Raw genomic sequence first — 25,902 nt, 5'->3', positions numbered from 1 at the left:
TAATGTGAAACACATTTAGAATTATCTCTAACACAAAAGAATGTCTCTGCTGTTTCGCACCGGGACCGAAATTTATTCCCAGCCATGCAATTACTACTCTTTGTGCTCCACAGGGAGATTTCTATCAGTCTTTTTATGACAAAGGTCATGAAATGTGTGTATCTGTGTGTTCATCCTCATTGAAATCTCAACAGTGCCTTGCTAATATGGCAATAAGAGTGTCTGTGTAATGAAATGTTGTACATTTTAATTTTACGAATTGTTTTTTACACACACAAGTGCACACTTTAGGGAATTATTCAAACACTATATATTATATTTAAAACTTTTTTAAATATATATTTATATATATTTCTTTGTATTGTATTGTATTTTATTTTATTCTATTTTTTTATATATATATCTATATATATGTATATTTATATAAATAAATATTTAAAATGTAAATTAAATTTATTCATCAAAATGCTCTCTCGTCAGACGATTGCTGGTTAAGTTAATTCACTTCACCCATTCACATTACATTTAAATATTTCAGTACAAAGCTTGCCTAATAGTGTTATTTCTGTTCTGCACGACAGCCTTTGTGTCTTTAATCTTATTCTGCTACATGAACAAGTGGTTACAACCCGCAGAACCCTCTTCAGTTAGAACTTCTCTTCATGGTGCTGCTCTGCTTCGCCCCTGTGCTCACTGGCTGCCGTTACATGCAGGTTTTCTTTTAGTGCACAATCTGTCTTCGCTCCAATTTGTGATTGAGTCTCCATGAATAATCCAGCTACTCTGAGTATATTCCAGCATACCTGTGCTGTCATAAACATAAACCGTGTCAGCCTGCAGCGAGTTCTAGGTGACGTCTAATGTTTAATTTGGATCAAGCGACAGCTATGTAGTTTATTTGGATTGTCATTAGCTTCTACACAATCGTTCCTAGTCTGCCTGGATTCTACGTAGAGTAATTATAAAAATCTAAATGAACAGCAGTTTAATGCCAAACAGAATCAGAAGGCAGAACAAACAGACAACAAGTGAAATAATGAAACAATGACATCTTTGTGAGATTCATCCGTTTTTGTTTCAACTTTTTTAAGGAAAATCTTCTTTTGCATTTGTGATGGTGCAGCAATGACTCCAACAGATGTTTATTTAAATGACTAATAAGTAGAGAAATGTAATCTAGTTTGATGAATAACAGAAGACAAAGCATTCATTTCTCCTACACAATTAACCAGAAGTGTTCTTGCACAGAGAACATACACTGTATTGTGTCTTTATTCCCTGTATACATATATGGAATAACATTACTTCACCTCCAACAGACTTGATCATGATCACCATCGTTGACCTGAAGCCAGAGACCACCTACGAGGTCAAGATGTCCGCCGTCAACGGCAAGGGCGAAGGGGAGAGCAGCCCGGCCCGCATTTTCACGACTGAGCCAGTCCGTAAGTACTGCCCTCGCCGCATCTCGTCCATGCCCGCAGTAAGCGCTCCTCTGACCCCGATGCTTTGAAGCTAATGCTGTTGCTCACTCCACCGCCTGCTCATGTCTAGCTGAGCCCAGAAGCTTTCAGCCCTACTCTCTATTCTCACACCGAGCACCTGAAAGGCCAGAAAGGAACAATAATTCACGATGCCACCGCCACCTCATAATCCAACTTAATAGTGTTAACTATGCAAAGTATAACCTGGGTGTCCTTCATCGCTGAACAGCGTTATGTGCCTCTTTCCTCATGAATGTTTGCAGCATGGAAGGCAGACTGTGCCTCCCTCCATTTCCTTTTTCAGCCCACAGCTCAGGTGATTTAGTGAGAGCTTTCTGGAAAGTACTTGTGCATTTCTAAGGCTGATTTACGCCTCAGTGTGAAGAAGTGTCAGCTCTGTATTTATAGTTCAGTGACAGTGCGCATTGTTAATACAGCCGGGGATCAAGCCCTGCTGAAGGTTGTTTATATCTCTAGAAGACAATGGCAGGGCATGATGAAGTTCTGGAGGTGGACGGAAGTGTGTTATCTCACTGTGTTTGGAAGAAGGAGAAGCGTTACTTAAGAGAACAAGAGAGATACAGTACAAGGAGGAAACCCTTGTTAGGCAGATGAGGGACCCCCCCCCATTTATGTTTTTCCTGATATGCCGTCTGTGTTAGACATATGGCATCATCAGCAACCCTACAGCAAAGAGCAGGTGTGCAGCACCTGTCATCAATCAGGATGTGTCAGCTCGACATTAAATGTGTCAATTTTGTGTTTATTTATGTGCAACAACATGTCAGATAAAGCTTTCTCATTAAAGCACAAGTTAGGCCCAAAGCAAGGTCCGAAAACTGAGTGCAGTCATCTCTAAGTTCTGCAGTAAGTGTTTATTGTAATGCAAAGACACTTCCTGAAGGTAATTATTGTGACGATGGAAGTTTTTGCAGTTTTTTTTGTTCTGATGTTTGATCGCAGAAATATGGCAGTAGTTCTTGAACTTAACTATCGATCCAACGTGGACTGACTTACTGTAAGTCATCAACAAGGCAGCACCAGACCTCTTTCCCCATATGACAATGTGGTGATATCAAACAGACACCTGGAGTTTGAAGGATAATTCTGCTTTATCAAAACGTTGTTGTTTTTTTGGTTATGGTAACATTACACTCATCCAAGTCCTTCCTGAGATCTGAGACTTGGTAATATTCAACAAAGTCAGGTTGTAAAATGGAGAAGTGTTGGTAATATTCTCTCATTGTGCAGGAAATGTGTTCAAGCTCAACTACGGTAAGCACAGTGGGTCAAAACTGAGCCAGATAGTCTGTAAACAATGATGGATGTTTGCAATGTGCAGTCCGGGTACTAATTTCATTTTGCTTTTGTCTTCTTATTATCTGACTGTGTTCCCGATCTACTTGGTGGATTACATGCAATTATTGCAGATAGAAATAATGCCCCAAACCGCTCAAATAAGAGCCAAATCCTAATAAAGCAGAATTATCCTTAGATCCTTCGATGCACTGCAGAGGTAGTTCACTCAGGCTACGATTAGACCTACTTCTCAGTCAGCATTCTGACTCAGGACCATAAATAAATCTTTGTTTTACTTTGTACCAGCCTCTACAGTATGTCACACTTCCCTCTGTGCTACATCACCTCTCTCTGCTTCTGTAGAAAAAGCCTTCATCAGCATCCACCTTAGGTTCCCTAAAGAGAGAGGCTTTGTCCTACATCCAGCAAATAAACAGTGTGTGATGTATTTATTGGGTTTAGTCTGCTTCCTATCATTTGCAGGAAGCAGATATGGAGGAATCAGTTAAGATCGAATGGGTGTTTCATTTATTCTGCCCTGTTACAACAGAGTAGCATGATTGTCATGCAGAAACAATGAATCCCTGACACAAAGTCACATCTGAGCAGGAAGCCTTTAAAAAGAGACGTTTCTAATTTGGATGGTAATATGGTTCCAGCATTATCAAAGTCAACGTTAGCGGCAGAACAAAGAGAAGCCAGGCAGTAGCGGTGCGACAGTGAGTTAATAATGTGGCAGGAAAGCATTACCCTCTTCCATTGTTCATATTTCTCATTTCATGTGTTTCCTGTTTTATTGTTTTTCACCATGGTTTCCCATCTGTTCTGTATTCCACTGGACTTCTCAGAATATTCTTTCACAAGTAAGTTTCAGTTCTCCCTGTCTTGTCTGCTTTACCCATCTTGACTGAATTCATTTGCTTTGACCATTCCTATATTAGAACATTGCTTTAATGAGTAAAGAATAGAACATTTCCACAGAACAAAACCTTCAAATGTCTTTGTAAATATCAGTACTCATCTCATTACCTGTTGTACTAATTTTCCAGACAACAATCCATTCCGTTACTCTAATGCAGTTGCAGGTTTGTTTAGCTACGTGCTACGTACGACAGCCTTACAGTGAATCCTGTGTGTTATTTGTGCCCTAGTCTTTAGTGCAACCCTTGCTTCTCTAGACTCGCCTGCTCGTAGCATCTCTCCTTTGTTGTCTCTCTAGTATAAAGCCGTAGTTCAGCCAATGGGTGTTCTTTCAGGTCTTTAAAGAATGTATCCTGCCTTCAGAGACCACGACGAGGAGTACAGTTGTCTACGCATGTGTTAATTAACGTGGAATTAGAATATTTACTGGTAATGGTGTTAAAAGCAGGGCCACATTAAACATAAATGGCCCTGTGTGGAAACATAAGGTTTAAATATTCAGGCCTTTAATTCCCAGAAATCTTTAGGATTCCCATTTGAGCTTGTTTTGTGCTTTTATTTTGTCGCTGCAGGTTGGCCATTAGACTTGACGACAGTCTCAGAGGTCACAGGAGTGCATATTAAGCGAGACTGTAAATACCTTCCTAGTTTGAGTCAAGCTGCAGCTTTCCTTGGACACATGCTTACTGCTGCATCTTCTTTATTGCTGAAAAGCTTTCATTTTTGGACACAATGATTTATGCACTTCTTAAACAATGCCTTTGGCGTAATCCTAGTTTCAGGAGAATAATAATAGTGTGTCTTTGTGTGTGTTATGCTTCAGGAGAGCGTAGGCTTAGAGTTAGAGGAGCAACCTCACGACTTAAAGTAATTGTTGCTGTTAACGAAGCCACGGGTACCAAAACAAGAGACGATGCAAAATAGTTTCCACGAGAAGTTCCCTCAATGCTTTCAGGTGTTAGAAGGAAACCTATTCAACTTTAACTCATAAGTTGCACTTTGGGGAGATTTGTCTTCAATATTCCTCCTATCCTTAATATTAAGGAGCGCGGCGCATCAATAGTCCAGCATCCAAGAATCCATTCCTGTTTCGAGGCCGGTGCTTTGACCAAAGGCAACAGCATCAGTTCTCCTCAGCTCAGGCCCTGAACTCTCTGCAGCTGTTTAAAGGTTCAATGTGTGATTCAGAGCCACCTTCATACTTTAGTTGTAATAGTTTGGCATTTGTCAGCAGAGCAAGAATACCAACACAATCCATAGTCAAGCAGCTGTGCTTCTTCTTCTCTCTGTACTGAGGGCAGACTGGAGCTGCAGTGACTCACTATCACCTCTAGAGGAACACGTGGTATTACAAGACTGCTAGCTGTTAGCATGCTAACTTCAGTAGATATCTCTTCAACACAACACAGAGACGTCTTTGACACAACGTCAACACAGTTACCTCTTCACATTCTGATGATAGTTCATTGTTTTAATGCTTTAGGTTTGAATTCTGGCATCTCTTACACATTGAACCTTTAAACATAACATATCATTCCTTATGGAAAAACATTTGGTCTCAGGTGTAGTCACTTAAGCACTGTGTCATGGGAGTGTTGGATAATGTTGCAGTGAGTGACGCCTCCGTTTCCAGTGAAATAAAACACCTTTTGTTTATGGACAAAGGCCAAAATGCATAGAAAAAGCTATGTTTACAAAAATAAGTCAAACTCTAATACTTGTTGCTGCCAATGTTTGCTAAAGATGAAGTTAAGTTGGGCAGCTGATATAAACAGGCCTTGCTATTCAATAAGAATTGGTTTTATTGTGGGTAAATGCACATCACAGAGATGACTGTACTGCTTCCTCCTCTCCTGTCGCCAAGTGTGAACTAATATGTCTTGAGTTCACATGGAGTTACACGGGATGTGATACAAAAAGCAACGTGTGTGAGTCGTTGCGTCACAGCGGTTAACACAGTGTGTGTGTTGAGAAACCAAAGGAGACATTGTTCCACAGGGATGTTCCAAAAAGAGTCTAAAATCAAAAGTGACCCGGCACTGAGTTGCTCTTGTTTGAGGAGAACGCCGCCTCCTCTCACCATGTTTTCACCATCTTTCAGTTTCATCAGAGACACCAGCCCCTATTGCTGCCACCAGTATGGCCCTTAGTGAGTATGCCAGCCGTGCAGTGTGCAGTGTGTCTCTCTTCACCTCTACATGTGTCTCTCTTACCTGCTTGGCCTCACAGTTGGTGTAGATCACGGTGTGGCTCATAGAAGAGCTCCTGCACCCCTCAGTAGAGCACAGCCACAGTGAAATGAGTTTGGCAACTTACTAGCTTTGCTAACAGTCTTGAATCATCGATTATGATTGTACTAACATTTGTCAACGACACAAAGGTTGCCCTTCTAACAGCCTCACTATAGTGTTGTGTGTGACTTAATTAATTAACACAGTGTGTTTGTTCTTGAAGACTCAACTCACAGTACTTTAGACTCCTCTGATTGCAGTGCAATGAATTAAAGTAGGTTATGCAAAGTTTGTGCAGACGTCAAAGTGAAAGATCCTGGGAGATCACACAACATGTGTGTGAGAGTAGGTTCCATGCTAACACCATATAGAATTGACTTTAATTACCATGTTTAAGTATGATTAATGTCAACATCAAACTGGTAAATTCATGTGAAGTCTATCATTCAAGGTCACTAAACACTAGTTGTGTCACGGACGCTATTTTACCCCCACGAAACACAATGAGTGTATCACACTTCTTATTCGTAACACTTCATCTTGGATGGTGGCAGGAGTGCTTAAAGTGATCTGCTATTCTCATCAATTTACTTTTTGTTCTTAAACTTAATGTATTGGTTCATTAACGGCCTACTTTGGTGCATGACTGTACAGAACAAGGGAGGTACCACCCTGCGAAACCCTTCTACCTGCCTCTCTGCCATCTTCATATTGGAGTTCTTATCAAAACCACTTTTCTTGAGAGCCCCTCAATGTCTCGTATCGTCGTGTCCATCCAACTCAGACACAGCACCAGACCATCTATCACGACTAGAGTAGATTCTGCATCAGAGTCACCTGAACGACACAACCAGGAAACACTCAGGCCTGTTTGGAAACCCTGCGCAGCCATTGGGATAACAGATGGGTGACACTGATCAGCTACACTTATGCCCCTGCTGATATTTGATCATTATTTTGCGCAAAGAGCGAGTCACATTATAACTGATTGCCGCTCTAAGCAACTAACCCATCTTACTGCTCATTGCTTTAATCCCTGAAGCAGCATTTGAGGTAACAGCGTGTAAAGGAACTTGATTTGTGTGTTTGGCTCTAGGTCACTTGAGTAATTGTTGTTTGTCTATTAATGATCCTTTTAAATGAGATCCTGATGTAAATGTATGATAATTGTGTGTCCTAACTAAATCTCTCCCTTTGAAATAACATTCGGCTTTGTTTTAGTTTAACGTAGGAGCACTTTGTTCATAGTATATGTTTTCTGCATCACTCAAATGTCACAAATGCTTTTAGAGCACCATTTAAAGCCTGTTTCTTCTGATGTTTCATGCGTCCACTCTGTTGTGTTGTGTGTCATATTTAGTTGGCATGGTGTGTATTCTCGAAGCTGCAGAGTTTCCTCTGTTCTTCTTTTGACCCTGATTTGTTGTTTTGTCCCAGGAAAATAAAACAAACTAAAAATCTAATATTTTACATATATTAGAATAAAATGTGTCAGAGGAAAAGCTGTTGATTATCTGGATGCATGAAGCAGATCTGGACGTCCAGCTTTGGTAGATATTTTAAATCTATATCTTAAAATGATGCGCCCAGAAACCAAAACTAAAAGTCTGGAACTGCTTCATATATTCAGAAACATTTGTTTATGTATTTTAAAAATCTGTTTATCAATTTACATATTTCTCTTGGTTATTTGTTTTGTCATTTTGTCTATAACATTTTTGTTCATTTGTTTATTCTGTTGACATGTTTTCATCATTTCACCAATGTTTTGTATGTTTCCCATGTGCCCCCGCGCCTCTCCCCCACCCTCCTATATTTTTCTATCAACCAATCATGTGTGTGCACATCATGTGACTTTGTCATGTGGCTCTTGCATGGTGCTGATGATGTCGTCTTCGCTGGCCAACAGAAGGTAATTTCTTTTGTTTAGTTTTGGATCACAAGATCAGAAATGATCATTCAGAAGGCATTTGCTAAATTAGACTTATAGACGCATTAAAAACACTTTTATTTTGCCATGTTTCATCCATCTTAAGGCCTTTCTGTTAATATAGAGTACACACGCACTATTTCACTTCAACAGTATGTCATCTCTCTTCTTCCTTCTAGCCGACTGATCATTTTGCCTTTTCTCCATTGCAGTCATTACGTAACAATGCGAGACTCACCTCCTCTTAGTGCCTTATTAAAACGTTATATCGTAATGTCAGAAACACAACACAGTTCTTTTCCCTGTGGGTAACTAAACTAGCTTGATGTGATTGTTAGCTCTGTGACCCCACATGTGTTCCGCTTGCATTTACACCTGCTTGGAAATGCGCGAACACCCGATGGAAATGGAGTCTTTGATTTGAGTTCTCCGGCGCTAGCCGAGACGCATCTGAAGCTATTTGTTACAGAATGTCCTTCAACTCCGATTCAAAGTGAAGTACATCATGAAAAAGACGTTTTAATGTTACCCGTCTGTGAACTCGTTTTCTCATACGGTCGCTCCTTTCCATAGAGGCACCGATTAAACAGTCGTTTAAGGTTGATGGATTGCTAAACTTATTTTACTGGAGAGAAAACTTGTGTACGTTGAAACAAAACACCTCTTCAGTTTAGGTGCATCGCAGTAATGCAACAGATCTTATTGCAACTGTGCTCAACAGATTTCATTCCATCTGTCTTTTTAAATCACACTTTGCATTTGTTCTCTCACTTTGGTAACTCTGAAGCTGAGATTGTTCAGAGTTAGTGAAGAGAAATTAAACCAAGATTATGAATTAAGTACTGGATCAGCTGGAAAAAAGACAATTTAGTATCATATTAGGCAGAATTAGTTCAATCCAAACACACTTCCCTTCTGTTCTTGTTTATACAAAACCTTCATTAGAAATGAAGTTGGGAATATTTTTGGTTATTTTACCTTTAACATGTGCTTCCAGATAGCATTAAAGATCACACAGTGGACTTTATGAAACTAACAGATCTTCAGTTTCATTAAGATGTTATCTTTTTTGAATTCACCATTGCATTTTGGAATCACATTCAAACCAAAAGTGCCACCGACTACAATCTGCATCACACGCACTGTTCAACACACTCATCCTCAAGCTAACGTTTCTTATTTTCCCACAAATGATGAAGCTCACAGTGTTTCCCTGATTGGACTCACAGCAGCACATTGCATTACTGCAGCATGCAAGTCCCTGTTTCCTGTTGCATCCTTCTTCTTCTTCTTCTTCTTCTTCTTCTTCTTCTTCTTCTTCTTCTTCTTCTTCTTCTTCTTCTTCTTCTTCTTCTGTTTCCCAAAGAAAAAGTCTGCATGTGTCTGTCTTTGGTGTCACGTCTTCTTGGTACTTTCTACATAAATGAGAAGAAATACGAAAAAACATGAAACATAAAAAAGATGCTTTTAATTTGCTAAATGCAAAAGTACTAATAAATAAATGTTCTCAGAAGTTTGAGAAACGTGTTTAAGACTAATGTTAGAATTTAAAGAAATTCTGAGAATGAAAGACTTCAGCTATGACTGACCTCCGTCTAGAGCAGCGGTGTCAAACTCATGTTAGTTCAGGGGCCACATGCAGCACAATTTGATCTCCAGTGGGCCGGACCAGTAACATCACAGCATGATGACCTGTAAATAACAACAACTCCAAATGTTTCCTTTGTTTTAGTGCAAAAAAGTCCATTCTGAAAATGTTCAAACATTATCTTTTTACAAAACATTATGAACAACCTGACATTTATTAAGAAAGGAAGGTGCAATTTCAACAATAGTATTAGTTTATCATTTACACGTGTGTGTTACAACTCACAGATCACAGTGTGTCTACAAAGGCACAAAACATTTCATCACAGGTATCTGGAACAGTATTTTACTTTATGATCAAAACAACAGATTGTTCACTTTGCAAAGTCATCCCGCGGGCCGGATTGGACCCTCTGGTGGGCCGGTTTTGGCCCCCGGGCCGCATGTTTGACACCCCTGGTCTAAAGAGTTGGCACATACTAAATGATAACATTTACAGTGATATGTATAACTCCTTTACATACAACAGTTTGTAAAGGCTCACAGTTACACCTGTGATCAGCCTTAAACATTATATCAGATGGAACTTTGAACCCACACAGTCGACGTCAAACATTACAAAACTAAAATGAAGTATTTCTGTATGCGGCGGCATGTTTTCTATAACTCTTGTTTAATTCTATGTCTCAATGTACGCTGGAAGATGAGGGAGGATGCGTGTTGGAAACACACCTCCCACATGCGTGTCAGTGTGAGGCCACTGGGCAGCGCTCCACATGTTTCCCCTCCGAGTGTGTAGCAGCACCCGACACTTCCAGTCTGCATGGAGAAGCTTCTCGTTCTAACAACCTCTTTCTCAGTTTTAGCCTCAGAGAAAATGACCTAACCCAGAATGATGCTCGTGAATAACAATGCTGAATGTACCAATGTCAACCTGCTGTTACTAACTAACACTGTCTGGTTCACTTCCAGCATCTGTCATGCTCACTCCCGTCTAGTGGAATGCAGTTATCAGTGCACTCAGATGATTACTTACAACAAGAAAGAGTGCCTTCATGCATATTCATTTAATTAACAACAACCACTAACACTGATGTTTGTAATGTTGAATCTGGGGTGTGGAAACACAGACGCTGACGTTTCTCTCTGTGTCCATTTGAAAATGTTGTTTTTTATACTTCCCTACAAAGACGTATGTTAAAATCTACAGCATGTCTTTGATTATATAAAATATAAAGACTTCTTTTCCTGCCACCTGCTTAAGGGCTATTATTATCACCGTGTTAGCACAGGGCAAAGGCTGCAACATCGTGAGGTAGTCTAATAACATTATCCCAGGGCTAACTGTGTGCAACCAATACATACATAATTAATGAGCTTGGGTTGTCAGTCTCCTCCCTTACAGCCCTTACTGTGGCATGTGAGTAAAAGCCTCTACACATGCATACAAAACACCTCAACCTTCCCTCCCACTAGACTGTGTATATATTATGAAAAGTAATAGAGTAACAAGTCCAATCAAGGCCTACAGGCTAATTATCCAGTGACCCGGCAGTCATTACTCAGGAGGACAGAGCGGATAAAGAGGAGAACAACACCTTTAGTCAGTGAGTCCTCCGCCCTTAAAGGGATATTACACCCACAATTTACTGTTGCAGCGGCATCATTTCCTTTAAATAAAATACCCATATTAGCGTTAATCACACTTTGGTTACGACTTCACCATCTGCAAAGTCCTCTGATTGCAAAGCTCGTTTTTTAAGGACCTTAGAAAAGTATAGGTTGAATCAGTTTCAGTTTAAGCGTAGTCGATGTTAAAGACACCAGCACGCTGGAACACAGTAGGACGGTTAGAAGGCTACTTGTATTTAGAGGCTCACTATGGTGTTGATGCAAGAACCGTATTTAAGTCAACTAATTGTTATTCCTTGATTTGTCCTGTGCAGGGGAACCAAGTGCACCTAAGCTAGAGGTCAAGGTCCAAGAAAGGGGCAACACTCTTAAGGTCAGCTGGATCAAGCAGGACGATGGCGGCTCCCCCATTAAACACTACCTGATCAGATACAAGGCTGTGAGTATCCGGAGCATGGCGGTACCTTGGTACCACTTGGATGCTTTTCACAATTCTTGCAGTGGTGTCATAAAGAAATGGTAATGTCCAGTGCTTAGAAATGTTACAGCACCAGGAGTAAACTTCTAGTCTAAACAATACACCTGACAACAACTCTCAAGTACATCAAGGCACCCTTTCCTCAAACTGTGCAAGTATTCCTTTCATCCCTGAGAGACTTAATTCCCTCCAGAAAAGGAAACATCTTGTCAGGCAGCAGTTGTAAGATTTTAGCAAGATAAACTCAACCGTCTCTATCCTCACATTGTACTCTTATTGGAGCTATGTGTGTATTGTAAAGTTATACGTGAATTAGAACAAATGTTAGTTTTGCAATTTACTAAAAAAGATGCTACAACTTCCTTTGAGCCAAGATAATAAAGAACGAGTGCCATAAACTGTAGTTTATGAAGTTAATAAAGGACAATGCACTGCTTTTATCTTCTGCACACTATGCATGAGAATGGAGTAATTCTCCATGTTCTAGCCTGTTTAGAAAGACAACATTCTCACTTGGTTACTAAGAGTTGAGTCCCCTCTGCATTACTTTCTCAGAAGCATGTGTCTGAGTGGAAACCAGAGATCCGCAGTCCTCATGACAGTGACTATGTGTTGCTGAGCGGCCTGGACTGGAATACAGAGTATGAGGTCTACGTGGTGGCAGAGAATCGCCAGGGCAAGTCGGAGCCGGCCGTCATCTCCTTCAGAACAGCTACCGACCCGACTACCATTCCAGGTACTATTCCCATCATCCAACCCCCGAGCATCCACTCTCACCAGCAACAGTGCACCATGGCTTCCACCGTGACCAGAAACGCTCTTATTGTTTGGATCCTTGACCTTTTTACCAGGTGCTTATTAAAAGCCTGCTGGCTGTTGGGTCTGACGTGACTCCTCTGGTTTTCAGTATCTTAAACACACAATGTTAAGAGCACGTAGATACATGTAGGCGTTGTACATAAACAAAGACAACAAATCAAGCAGTCTGAGTGCCGTCTGTTGCTGAAAAGTCAAACTTTCATGTCTGTAAAGATAACTGGGTCACCCCAAGTATTTATTCCCTGCACTCTTTCTTCATACTGTAAATGCCAAAACTTCTGCTTGTTTCCCGTAACGTCTCATCTACCTAATGACTTCCTCTCTCTCAGAAGCCATGCTGCACAATATCAACAATAACTATTGAATCTTTACAAAGAGCAGTGGCATACACTCTTTCTGCTTGATGATGCTCTGCTGCTCCAGATAAAACTCAGCATCATGCGCTCCTGATCTTCAGTAGCTCCTGTAAAACAGCTGTTACTGCTCGAGTTCAGTGAGCAATGAAGTCAGACCGGATATCAGTCAGACCCCGAGCGTTTTGTCCAGTAAATACCAAACGCTTCTCCCCCTGGGTGGTCACGGTCGGCCTTTGCTCTGTTGTTGTGTTGTATGTGAGGTGCACATTTTAACTTGGGCTGCCTCCCCATTGCACTATACCTGAGCTACAAAACAAGTTATACGTCCTCATCATACAAACATCTCTTTGTCTTCCACTGAAGAAGACCTCTGCCAGTTTTCATCCTGTCTTTCTAACATCCTCCCCTTCAGCTGGAGGGTTTTCCTACATAACTTGTACTACTTGATTTCCTCAACCATGTTTACTCCAAGTAAAGTAATAAGAAAATGACACCAACGTTACAAACTAGAGTTTAAGCAAATTATTGGGTCTCCTGCATGTAAAGGCCCTGTCACACAGCTCCGTATGACAGAAACATGCCGGCGTATATGAAAAGTAGCTCAAAATGTGTCAGAGTCCAACTTTTCCACAGCGGTGTTGTAGCTGACGTATACATAACGAATACATGACAAATTATTATACGTATGTCAAACATTGATAGCGTATCACTTACTTATTTAAAACATATCAGAGCGTCTGGACAACGGAGCTGGAATGAGTGCCGTCTGGTTCACAGTCACGCTGATGCTGGAGAACGGCTAACATGCTGAACGCTAGCTGTACTGTAGAAACACGTGTAATAAGTTACTCCGTCGTCAGGCATAATCTTAACATCGGGTAGGAATAGGTTATCCACTCGTTATCAATACACTGTCTGTAGGGATTCACCGTCAGCCGACGTAGCCTATATCTAACGTACCTCTAACGTAGTCACATAAGTATTCACGTAAGTATTCACGTACTATATTTACGTAGGAAAGTATTCACGTACGTATTCTGTATTCTGTATTCCATATTCACGTATGTCTAACGTAACGTAACGTCTGCATATCTTATGAAGCACACGTCGGGTAATTTTGAATATGCTCAAAACATCAGCGTTCAACAACGTACACCAGCGTAACACCACCTGCTCTTAACGAACACTACTTATACCTTACCTTATATCAACGTACACCAGCGTAACACCTCCTGCTCTTAATGAACACTACTTATACCTTACTTTATATCAACGTACACCAGCATAACACCACCTGCTCTTAAAGAACACTACTTATACCTTACCTTATATCAACGTACACCAGCGTAACACCACCTGCTCTTAACGAACACTACTTATACCTTACCTTATATCAACGTACACCAGCGTGTTGCTGATATTTTGTATACGCCATATTTTTGTATACGTTATGCATTCGTTGGGTATTCGTCTGATACATTCTGTATTAGTAAGTGATACGCTATCAATAGGTTAGACATGCGTATCTGTATACGTTCACTTTTCCGATCCGATGAAAAGTTGGACGTATTTGGACTCTGACCGTCATACGGATATGTGCGACAGGGCCTTCAGATTAATGAAAGATGAGACACATTTATGAGGAGAAATGTGAGTAAAATTCATATTTATTTATTACAATCAAGAATGCATAATGTTTCCCGTGACACCACGCCTTGATGCTGAGTAATACCCCGTAATAACATGTAAAGTTATAATAATAATAATAATAATAATAATATGTCAAAACACAGTGGTGGACAGATTAAAAAGGAACAGGTGCCTTTTATAAGAGCAACAAACCTCAGCTAATTAACCTGGTAAAACTTACATTAATACATTCTCCATATTTTCATGTGGTGCTGTGGTCCCCAACGAATACAATATTTACTCTTTAAATAATGTTTGCTAAACACTACAATACCCAGCTGTTTTAGAAACTGAAAATAATAATAATAATAATCATTAGGCAACATTGAGAGAAGTGTTTTCTCCCAGGGTAGACAGACCAAGTAGTGGGCCAGGATCCCCCACTGGCTTCCCACCAGGGAGCATTGACAACTGTATCTGAAGCCAGAAACATCAGCCTGTAGTTCTACAGTGGTGGGAAAAAGCTTTTCTGAAACATTTGTTTCCTTAAAATATTTATATTATAACAAGAAATACAATTGAATAAATTCCTCATCCTTTTTCCAAACTTTCTCTTCTTTGTATTCTTATTATCAGCCTCTATATTTCTCCACCATTGGCAGGTTTAGTGCGTCTCATACTTCAGGGTCCATGACTGACCTTATTATACAGTGTGTGGCCTAGTTAAGTGGGGATGCAGCCCAAACAGTCTTTGCATGGTGACACTTCCAACTGGATTAATTGTGTCTGTTCTTTACTGGAGACCCTGAAATGCAATGGCTGCCAGTGCATGGCAAATAAAGAAAGCAGTTATGTTCTGTTTCATGTGCTTGCTGGGCAACAGCCATATAGCAGTGGGAGGTTTGGATCATGATTATACTACAGGAGCAGAAGTCAGTCCCCCTTTAATTCCCGTAATTACTTTTCCTTTTTTTTTCTGTTTGGGGGATGTCTCGTATTGGTTTCAAGTCGCTGCTGTTTTTCCTTCACTTCACAAGACGTGGGGAATTTCTGAAGTTTATTTTTAGCTACAACATCTGCGTTTAATTTCAGCTCTTGGTCACGATGGCTTAAAACAGATACGCTTTTCTATATATATACTGACTCTAGTGCTAAGTTGGCACTGTGACGCCGCACATGGCGAATGCAGGGTTGAGTCTCAATCTTGTTTGAATTTGTTTTCTTTCATTTTTCCAACATGCTCAGAAAGCCACCACACACACACACACACACACACACACACACACACACAATGCCACAAAAACACTTTGAGCAAAGTGAATGTATTTCAGAATGAAGAGTCTTGGTAGTAAGTTATCTGTTGAATCGGTTGTGTCAAAGAAACACAGGATATAACTCGGCTTGTGTAATTCCTGCTCTCTGCAGGTACAGCTGTGGAGAGATTAAACCTCAAAGTGTGAAAACAAACACGGTTAACTCGGACACACACGTGTTGACAGCTGATCCATCCAAATCTCCCCGGCTAAGGCTGACATTGGAGTAAAACTACAAAGCAGCTATTCATGTTTGCAGTTTTGATAACATGAGATCACCCATTCATAACATGTCATAGACTTGACCTTCATAACCAGCTTCTGTTATGGATGTGTGGTTTTGCATGGGCCATTCTCCCTGCCATGACCAGTGGTGTAATGCTGTCTGAAGAAGCCCCCCCCCCACACACACACACACACACACACACACACACACACACACACACACACACACACACACACACACACACACACATGCTTTCCTATTCATCTAACACAGACGAGCCACATTTGTCTCACAAAACTCCTTGTTTAGTTTTGAGCTGATGATCTCTGCTCTTTTGTCTTTTAAGAGACGACTTCCCTTCCCGACATTGTCTCCTGCAGCATTTATATTCCACTAATTGCACTAGCAAATATGTGTTTAAAGGAAACACAATGCAACCCGGATTACAGTTTGACCCACGTAATGAGAAAATGTTTTGTAATGAGTGGATCTGCAAAGTTGCAAAATGTAAATGCTAATTTATCAGCAGAGTTCTGTTATTAGGTGAGTGTTCCCTGCTAAGATTTTACACGTAATCTGAATTAAATTTCTCGTAATTACTAGATTTGTGTCGGTATGATGCTGCTGCTTGTGCACAGCGAGTCAGAAGCTGATGCTGCATCAGCAAAGCAGTGGAGCATCGCTGCTCGACGGGCTTACAGGGAGCTGCTGATTGGAAACTGAGTCAATATATCAGCGTTTGCTTTACGCTTCCAAAGACACACACAATACAATCCAGAGGCCCTGCTGTGTTCATAATTTGAGTGAATTAATGAGACTTTTTGCTTAGTGGCAAGTAAGTATAACATTTACGTTACATTCCACCACTGGCCATTACGAACGAGAGATCTGAGCCTGAACTACGGATGTGTTCTCATGATCTGCACCATGACTGATCTGAACTCTTCTTGCTTGCTGATCCTGAAAGCTGAGACGTTGGACTGTAGTGTCTTTGTAACGTCTTCCTTTCTGTTGTCATTCCCCATTACCTTCATCGTGTGACCTTTTCCACCCATGCATGTGTCATTTGCCGTGCTACTAACATGCTATGACTTCTTTTTACTTTGATCCCCTAACTTTAGACGTCCCCCTTTTGTATTCCTCGATTGAGTTGTATTTCTGTATTTCTGACCTTATTTTTCTATCTCTCTCCCTCTTTCCCTCCCGCTTCCCCTTTTCTCCGTGTCCTCTTCTTGTCTTCATGTGTGATCTTCTTCTTGGGCACCTTTGGACCATGACATTGTCATACACACAAATTTCTCTCTGTGTTTGTGCTTTGTATTATATATTTTTCTTTTCTTGTCACTTGTGCTACGATGATCACTCAAAAATAACTCTGATGTCGATATGGAAATATATCAATGCCCTCAGCTACCCTCGGGTGCCGATGCGTGACCTCCAGTCTGGCGGCTCTTGTGCTGTCCATGCTGACTGTGCTCTGGCTCTCATAAACTGATTCTGTTCAAGGAGAAAGAGGAAAGTCTGAGCCTTTGAAATCTTTGAGCCCAGACTCCTTTTGCTCTCTATGCCTTTTGACCCTTGTGCAGCCACACACAAGATGTAAAAAAAAAAAAAAAAAAAAGATGAAGAGTCAAGACATTGGTTTCATGATGTTATTACAGGGTGCTCAGTATTTGCATCATTCTCACATTTTTGGGGATTTAGATTCTGTTAATATTGTTTGTTTTCATCTGTTTTCATGTTGTATATGAATAGATTCGGAAGGGGGACATTTTGGAGGGTTTTGTCAATGTTGGACTCGGGTGCTCAATTGGGACAGAGTGTAGACGAAGCGTCGCCGCTTTGTATTGGATACGATTAATAACACATTCATAATGCCTTAATGTGATCCTACGAGGGGTAATAAATAGAATTACCTTACACTGTTTGATTATGTGTCTACAATGTGCTAACCAGAAATAGCAATCATAAAGAGACTTTTATTTTGGAATTTATTGCCTATTAAACGGACACATCATTCCACTGTTATGTCACAAATGACATAAAAGCATGAACACTGCATGAAGGCTGACACAAGGCATGATACAGTATTCATTGATGTGCTATGCAGCTGCTTTGAAGCTCCCCAGTCGAGCATTATGAATGTGTTAACGGGTGGAGAGTACACATGCTGTGCCTAATTTCTGTTTTTTTGGATACAAGCTTGAAATGTCCTGCTGTACAAAAATGAGGAAAGATAATAATTGCAGAAAAAAAAAAAAAGATATTGGTTTATGGTCAGAGTATTCATCTTTCAAGACACTTTATTAATTTTCAACATTATATTACGCTCACTTTCAAATACATACTTATGTAACCGCCTTGTCTGGAGAAGGTTGTGAAGAAAAACTAATCATGTTTTGTGAAAAAGTGTACATACTCTTTTCAAACTGACCTTCAAGAAATACAAGAAATCAGCTGTTTTTTTTGTTTTGTTTGAAGGTTCATGTTCTCTTTCTACCTGAAAGCAGAGAAATGTCAAAAAAAAACATACATGCAACGGCTGTTAAACACTAAAATTTTCATTTTCAATAATGTGAAATTATTCTATTCTCTGAGACATTTTTGTAAGTACATATCAGTGTGTTTCCATGTAACCATTGTAGGGTTGAAATAAATTGTTTCTTTTTCTTTCATGAAAAGAAAATGGCTTTCTGAAGCTTTTAAACAAACTACGATGTGTGACACAGCGCCGACGTGTAATGTCTGTTCAAGGCCTCGATTGTGAAGCTTATTTCAGCCTTTTCTTTGTCCTCTGGAGCTTTAACAAAATGTCTGTATTCTGCATTTAGTGTTGCATTACACCTCACACGACTGTTGAAGACAGATGTTTGAAAGATTAGAAGCCTGGCTGTATCCTCATCGAAGAAGATACAGTGTGCGTGTTGAACAAACGATGAACAAATGGTACACAGTGTGGCGGGCCGTGCATTTCACACCTAGGCCTTCAGTGATGTCCTACACAGTCCTACCTGAATTATTCCACCTCTTAATACCATCATTATGACGCCATGGCTCTAGAAACTATACATTTAGACAGAAACGCAGTATAACCGGGCGTTGCTTCACCTTAAGTCAAGTACAACTGAGTTATATTAATATTTACGAAGCATTTATAATCAATAAATCCGCATTTACAATTAAGAGTGTTAAACTACCAGCTTTAAGATCGCTAGGATACTGTCAACACTTAAAAATAAAAGGCGCTTTTAAGGGATTAGTCTACAAAGTTTTATTAAGTCCACTAAAAGTATGTGAGCTTTAACAAGTGTGTTCACTAAACAGCGCATTGTCGCACCTAAAGCAGTTTCATTTAAGAAACGTGACGATAAAGAATAAAGACACAAAAACTATTCACTGAAAATAAAAGAAAATAAACAAATAATGTGCATTTGTTCATGAGGATATATTTGCGACAGTGGTGAAAGTGTATTCCTAGCCTTGAATGTCCACTTTGATAAAGGTTCAACTAAAACATTTCAACAAGTCTCCTTGAGTACTTTAACTGCACAGCTGAGCCAGTGCGCCACACACATCTCTACATCTCTTGCAGAAGCATCAAACATTTTATATATTTGTCAAAAAACTAAATGCTTGTTACCAAAACAACTGATTATAAACACAAAACCCATCCTCCTTTCTTTCCTCAAGAAGACTTCAATGACTCTGTTGTACAGTTCATCTGTGCGTTTCAGTTCCACCAATAAGTCCTTTCCTATAGACACTGGAGGCTAACGCTGAAAGCCGAGTCTGTCCAGTAGCATTTCTGCCACAAGTTTTAATTCGCTTTAAGGCCGAGAATGACCGCTCGGCAGAAGCAGTGGACACAGGGATAGACTCGCTAGCGTCGGGGTTGGCCTTTCTCTTCTAACGATATCTAGCTTTTCTTGAAAAGTTCGTCTCGAAAATGGCGTTGTAATTATATCTGCGACCAAATCGATCTCTTCTCCTCCTTCAGCCATTGTGGGTTGAAAACACAGCTTGTAGAAATCTACACAAACTAGCTTGTTCAAGGTTACTAGCTCTGCGTAGCTCTGCCTCTCCATAGTGCGTATCCAATCAAAAGACGTGGACGTGATGACGTTATCGTACACCTTCTAGCTGGCCCCGATGTCGCCAACTCGAAATCTGATTGGTTAACGCCAGTTTTGTCTCCGTTCACTTTAAGCGACAGGCGCCCGCACTGTTGATTCTGAAGGCCTCAGGGCAGATCTCTTGGACCCTGGCAACACATGATGGCTGAAATATGATTGGATAAAAGCTCTAACATAAAGGCCAGACCTCCAAATCTCCATCTGAGGCTGGAAGCAGCGCAACCAAGAGGAAAAGCTATGAAATGAAGAGAATAGACTATGGGGAATAATTTAATACATATTTGTGGAAAACAATATTTCAAAATTAAATTTATATTCTGATGATGTTTAGGCCAGCAGAGAAGGCCCTGCTGGCCCTGACAGCCCGCTTCTGCCGTATAGAGGCTTTGAGATTACACAAACTCTCCACAGCAGAGGATGGATAGAGACATCTGACATGCTCTAACACGACACATCAATGTCATTACTATAAATGCTTTTGAAGCAACTAAATATGTTTGTAGCTGCTGTTACAAGAAGGATGTATTAGCATTTACTGATCTGTCACCACGATGGTTAGTTTCAGGACGCTACTGACGGACCTCATACTTCTCATGGCCACTGTTGGTCTTCGTCTGTCAAACATAAAAGTGTCGTTTTAGGCATTTGATCAAACTACTGTTTAGGTTGTTTTGCGACGACACTCTTGTTGTTGAGGTAGTCGAGCAATACATTTAGAAATGTAACACTGGCCCCTTCCTCACTTCCTGCCCCCCTCTAAATCCCCTCGACCTTCATTTATATCTCAACTAAAGTTTTGTGCGTACATCTTGCATAGTTGTGACGCTATCACAGGGATAAAATCTTTCCACAGAAATATAAACACCTGGCTAAGTACTCTCAACCTCCTCTGTGGTAGCTCCCGCTGCAGCAGGTGTCTTCAGGAGAACATTGTGCCATGATGACACACACACACACACTCACACGGTGAAAACACAACCTTGCTGTCGCGTCTGGTAAAAAAGCTCTTCTTTTAAACTGGTAACCAAAGTGCTACAGATATTTAAAAATGGCCATCAGAGTGTAGGTAACTCAAAGCCAACTATACAGTTTCCATTTGTTCAGACATTTGTTCTGCACTTGGCTCTACTACTCACTAAAGTCCTGCAAGAGTCTTGCAGAGTTCTGCAAGAGTCCTGCGGAGTTCTGCAATAGTCCTGCAGAGAAATGCAAGAGTCCTGCAGAGTCCTGCAAGAGTCCTGCAGAGTTTTGCAAGAGTCCTGCAGAGTTTTGCAAGAGTCCTGCAGAGTTTTGCAAGAGTCCTGCAGAGTCCTGCACAGTTCTGCAGTCCTGAGACGATGCGAAGCATCCGTGAAGGGACTAGAAACACCTACAGCCACGATCAGTAACAGTTCAATGTGAGAGCATTAATAAAGCATTGATACAGTTTCAGTAATCACACAGATGTGAATGGTGATTGTGTTGTCTGTCTGGGTAAACATGGAGGGCCTGCACTAAAGTCACCAGTGAGGAATACTTTCTCCTTCGAGGCTGAAGTTGACCAAAACTGTAAGTTACTCCAAATGAGCGCTGATGGTATTTCCCACTTTTATGGGAAAAAACACTCCCTGGAGTATCGTATCCATGACTTTTTTATTATGGGATATTTTGCCATCTGCTCTTTTTCTTGTGCTTCAGCGTGTTTTTAAAAAACGAAAAGAGAATATTTTTGTTGTCAATTGCCCTTTTAAGGATGTCCTCATGGGTTTTAAGTGCTTGAACACGAAGCATACCATGTGCTCGACTTCCCAATTGAAAAACAGAATATCGCAAGGTTCAATTTGAAGCCGCCTGCAGCAAAGAGCACTTCAATCCCAAGTAAGCAAATGTCAAAGGTTTTTCTATTTGATTTGTAACCTTTTGAAGGGGGCTTTGGAGGAGATGCTAAGGTGAATGTAGTTCAAGAGGCTCTCTGCCTACTTAGGATGAAGAAGCACCATACTACTTGCTTGCCTTATATGCCTGAAGGTAGAATAACATTGATGTGTGGTAAAGTCCTGAATCCCAAAACTGGAATGAGAAGACAGATGAAAAAACATACTTTATTCCCCTTTTGGTTTCCTGTTGGCAGACCTCTCTGAGAAATGGCCGTCCTCCCTTCCTTCCATAAGTTGGGTATAAAATAAGACTTGTCTTCCTTCAGTTTATTATTCCTGGCACTGCTGTTTAATCTCAACTAAGTTCTGTCACATGGATAATAAGAGTTTACGACACCCTTGAGATGTTCTTTGTCACTTGTTGGTCCCTCCTGTTGTTCATCACTGCCTACTGAGTAATGATAGTGCTGATCAGTGCTGAGTGATTTTCATTTTGCTAATCAGGATCTCCATCTAAGTGTGTGCATTAGACTTACTTGCATTGCATATCAACAGAACATTTCTCTTCCCCCGAAGCAAATGGTGCCGTCGCCCGCTGCATACAGACGACGGCGAGAGCCGGCAGAACAATGTGAGATTCTCTCTCTTTGCACAGTCGAAAACAATTCCCTCAGTTTGTTTGCTTGTTGTGGTTAATGAGGTGTTTATAAGGATAGAAGATCAAATCAAATCAGCAGATTTCTATAAGAAATGAAAAGACTAGAAGTCTAGAAACGTCTTTCATCTTGTCAATCTGTCATTGTCATGACGTAGTTTTGTATCACAGAAAATTACATTGTTGTTGTTTTTTGTTTATTCATATTTTGATTGATGCATTTTGTATAAAGCAGAAACGTAAAACAATCAGATAGCCTGCAGTGATCGTCTCAGCTTAACCAGATTGTCACTCCGTATTAAATTAGATGCATTATAAAGCTAAAGTCTTCCTCCCTCATCGTGAGAATGAGTCAGCTGTTCAGATGTTTTCAGTGCCTCACTAGTAACTTACATCTTCATTTAAATGCTGTGAGTCCATCCAGCCGCACACGCTCCCTGCTGCATGAAGACTTTCCAAAGATCTTAATCAGTCAGAGAGGAAGTCAGTTGTCAACATCACTCTGTTTCCTTGTGCCAAAAAGAAGAAGTTATTTAATGGCAGTGCAGTGCCACACTGTGGCAGAGCTCTGATGGAGGATACATGGGAGTGATTGAATAAACTTTATTGAGCTGAATAAGACCAAAGAAAGAGGAGCAGAGAGCAACAGGAGGATGTAATAATAGTCAAAGTAAAAGTCGTGTAATAAATAGTTGGGCTTGATTTTAACATGTTCAGCTTACAATTTATATTATTAACATGTTTGGATCTATTTACATACCCCTTAAACCCCTTACAATCTCATAATTCCCTTCTTAAATGTGCCCCTACTTTATGACACATATATAATATGAAATGTTTTACTCCAATGTATAAATATTATGCAACTTGCGTAAAAAGCTTCATCAGAGACTCTTTCCATGTCCCCATTATTTAAACCTGTCAGGGCCGCTTACACCACGAGAGTCACCAAAGACTGTTTCCCAATTCTATAAAACACTCTTATTCTGAGAATGCAGTGTTTTCAATCTGGAACAAGTGACACAATGAGTTGTGCTCAAAGAGTCACTATGCATAATAAACACGCTGGATTTTTGAGTGTGCTGTTGATGTACAATATGTTCTATAATGCGTTGCAGAAAGACAATAAGATCAGCTACTCACAGCGACACGTGATCAAAACGATTTGCTTTTGCAAAAGGGATTTTAGAAAACTAAAGAAATGTGCAATTTAATTATGCATAGTCTACAATAAGTGTAGTATAACCCAGCATGACTGGTTCAGAACTACTCTGAAGGGAGGAAGGTAGGACTACTGGATGTGTTGGAGAAACACAGAGGATGTTATGTTGTTATAGTTTGACATATACGGCGCTTTATACACCGCGCTCTGTCTAGGATATGAGGATTTACAGTAGGTCCTCAAAGCTTTCTTCTTCTTCTGTAGATGTACACAATGTTGTGCCTCTGCAATATGTTGTGCCTCTACAATATGTTGTGCCTCTACAATATGTTGTGCCTCTACAATATGTTGTGCCTCTGCAATATGTTGTGCCACTACAATATGTTGTGCCTCAGCAATATGTTGTGCCTCTACAATATGTTGTGCCTCTACAATATGTTGTGCCTCTACAATATGTTGTGCCTCTACAATATGTTGTGCCTCAGCAATATGTTGTGCCTCTACAATATGTTGTGCCTCTACAATATGTTGTGCCTCTACAATATGTTGTCCCTCTACAATATGTTGTGCCTCTACAATATGTTGTCCCTCTACAATATGTTGTGCCTCTGCAATATGTTGTGCCTCTACAATATGTTGTGCCTCTGCAATATGTTGTGCCTCTACAATATGTTGTGCCTGTACAATATGTTGTGCCTGTACAATATGTTGTGCCTCTACAATATGTTGTGCCTCTACAATATGTTGTGCCTGTACAATATGTTGTGCCTCTACAATATGTTGTGCCTCTACAATATGTTGTGCCTGTACAATATGTTGTGCCTCTACCATATGTTGTTCCTCTACAATATGTTGTGCCTCTACAATATGTTGTGCCTCTACAATATGTTGTGCCATACATTTGGGGGGTTTCTGCACTTCAGTGCACGCTGTAGAGAAGATCTGTTTGTGTCTCTGGTAAAATAAGCGTTGCCTCACTGTGTTGCCTAATAGCACACAGAATGTCTTTAACTTCTCCAGTCTAATGAATCATTTAATTTAGATGTGCAGCATGGTATTTATGTCTGCAGCAATATATCATCATGGAAATATTAAGTTACATTTCTGTACAACATGAGTTTATGGAGAAAGAGCCACCGCAGGGTCAGGCAGTGTTTGAGAGCTTCCATTAAAAATCAGCAGCTACTATTTGAATGCATCTTCTGCTTCTATAATGTTATGTAAATTGGTTTTTCATCAATGTACTCGCACACAAATCAGACAGATTGTCTCTGCTGGACAGTGACCACTTATTTATTTCTCAGGAATGTGTGTTTTTCAGGGCAATTGAGTCTTATCACATCGAGTCAGTTATCAGAGGTGTTCTGGGGAACTGGCTCAGTACTGTACCTAACACGCCTGTAAAGAGAAATGTTTGTGTAGTCCATCCTGACATGAAGATTTGTGCTTTCTCCCTCAGCGAGAGCACTCGCTGAGAAAAACCCCCTTGGCACTGAATACATGCCACATGATTTATTGTGCCTGTTAAAATGCAAATGAATCAATTGGCAGAGGAAAAACAAGTGCTGTGTGCAACACTGTAGTCCCCTATAAGACACAGAGCCGGGCACGCTCATTCTATTTTAAACACTGCCATCAGAGAAAATTAAGGATTGCATGCTACAGTGTAGCCAAGGACAGGAAGCGTGCATTTAAATGAAATGTCTAGATTGGCCATGAGGCTCTGCGCTGCTCACTTGTTATTGTATCTGTCATTCAGGTGCAGTACATACCAACACAATGTGTTGGAGAGGCAGAAAAATAATTTAAATGTGTCATGTTGCAAAGCCTGTCTTCACGAGTGCATATCATGCACCACTGAAGCATCGACAGCATTCTTAAAGACCTTTATTTTGAAGTCTGTATTTTAAAACTCAATATGTGTAAACAATACTGTCGCACGTCAAAGGCCGAGATAATCGTAGACATCATTTGCACTCATTTGTCAGTTACTTGTTTAATGGTGCATTCAGGCGCTGCTTGTCAACTCGTAAAGTCTGGAGATTTTACATGTCGATGGTAAATGTGTCCCATAAACTGGACCAGTGAAAAAGGAATTGCAGGATGTAAATAATGGCAGTCAGGGTTAAACTTAGCGACCTCGACATGTTTGTCAATGTTTTTTAACTGGTCGCCCCAAATCACATTTATT

General features: G+C 40.4%; 1 protein-coding gene across 18 annotated transcripts in view; it reads left to right on the top strand.

The window, feature by feature from the left end:
* ncam1a (neural cell adhesion molecule 1a) overlaps positions 1–25,902 on the top strand; it is a 212,581-nt gene that overhangs the window by 173,457 nt on the left and 13,222 nt on the right. For 5 of the 18 annotated variants that reach the window (XM_029447467.1, XM_029447454.1, XM_029447460.1 and 2 more), the window contains 6 exons: positions 1,320–1,445; positions 3,632–3,646; positions 5,806–5,853; positions 7,845–7,847; positions 11,399–11,523; positions 12,118–12,298. In XM_029447467.1, the coding sequence (XP_029303327.1) occupies positions 1,320–1,445; positions 3,632–3,646; positions 5,806–5,853; positions 7,845–7,847; positions 11,399–11,523; positions 12,118–12,298 (498 nt within the window). Of the gene's footprint in view, positions 1–1,319; positions 1,446–3,631; positions 3,647–5,805; positions 5,854–7,844; positions 7,848–11,398; positions 11,524–12,117; positions 12,299–17,315; positions 18,200–25,902 lie in introns of those variants that run through there. The other 13 variants (XM_029447457.1, XM_029447468.1, XM_029447455.1 and 10 more) reach the window with 7 other exon arrangements.

The sequence above is a fragment of the Cottoperca gobio genome, chromosome 14 (assembly GCF_900634415.1).
Source record: "Cottoperca gobio chromosome 14, fCotGob3.1, whole genome shotgun sequence".
Lineage (NCBI taxonomy): Eukaryota > Metazoa > Chordata > Actinopteri > Perciformes > Bovichtidae > Cottoperca > Cottoperca gobio.
Note: the sequence above shows the minus strand (reverse complement) of the source record. Positions and strands in the feature narration are given on the sequence as shown.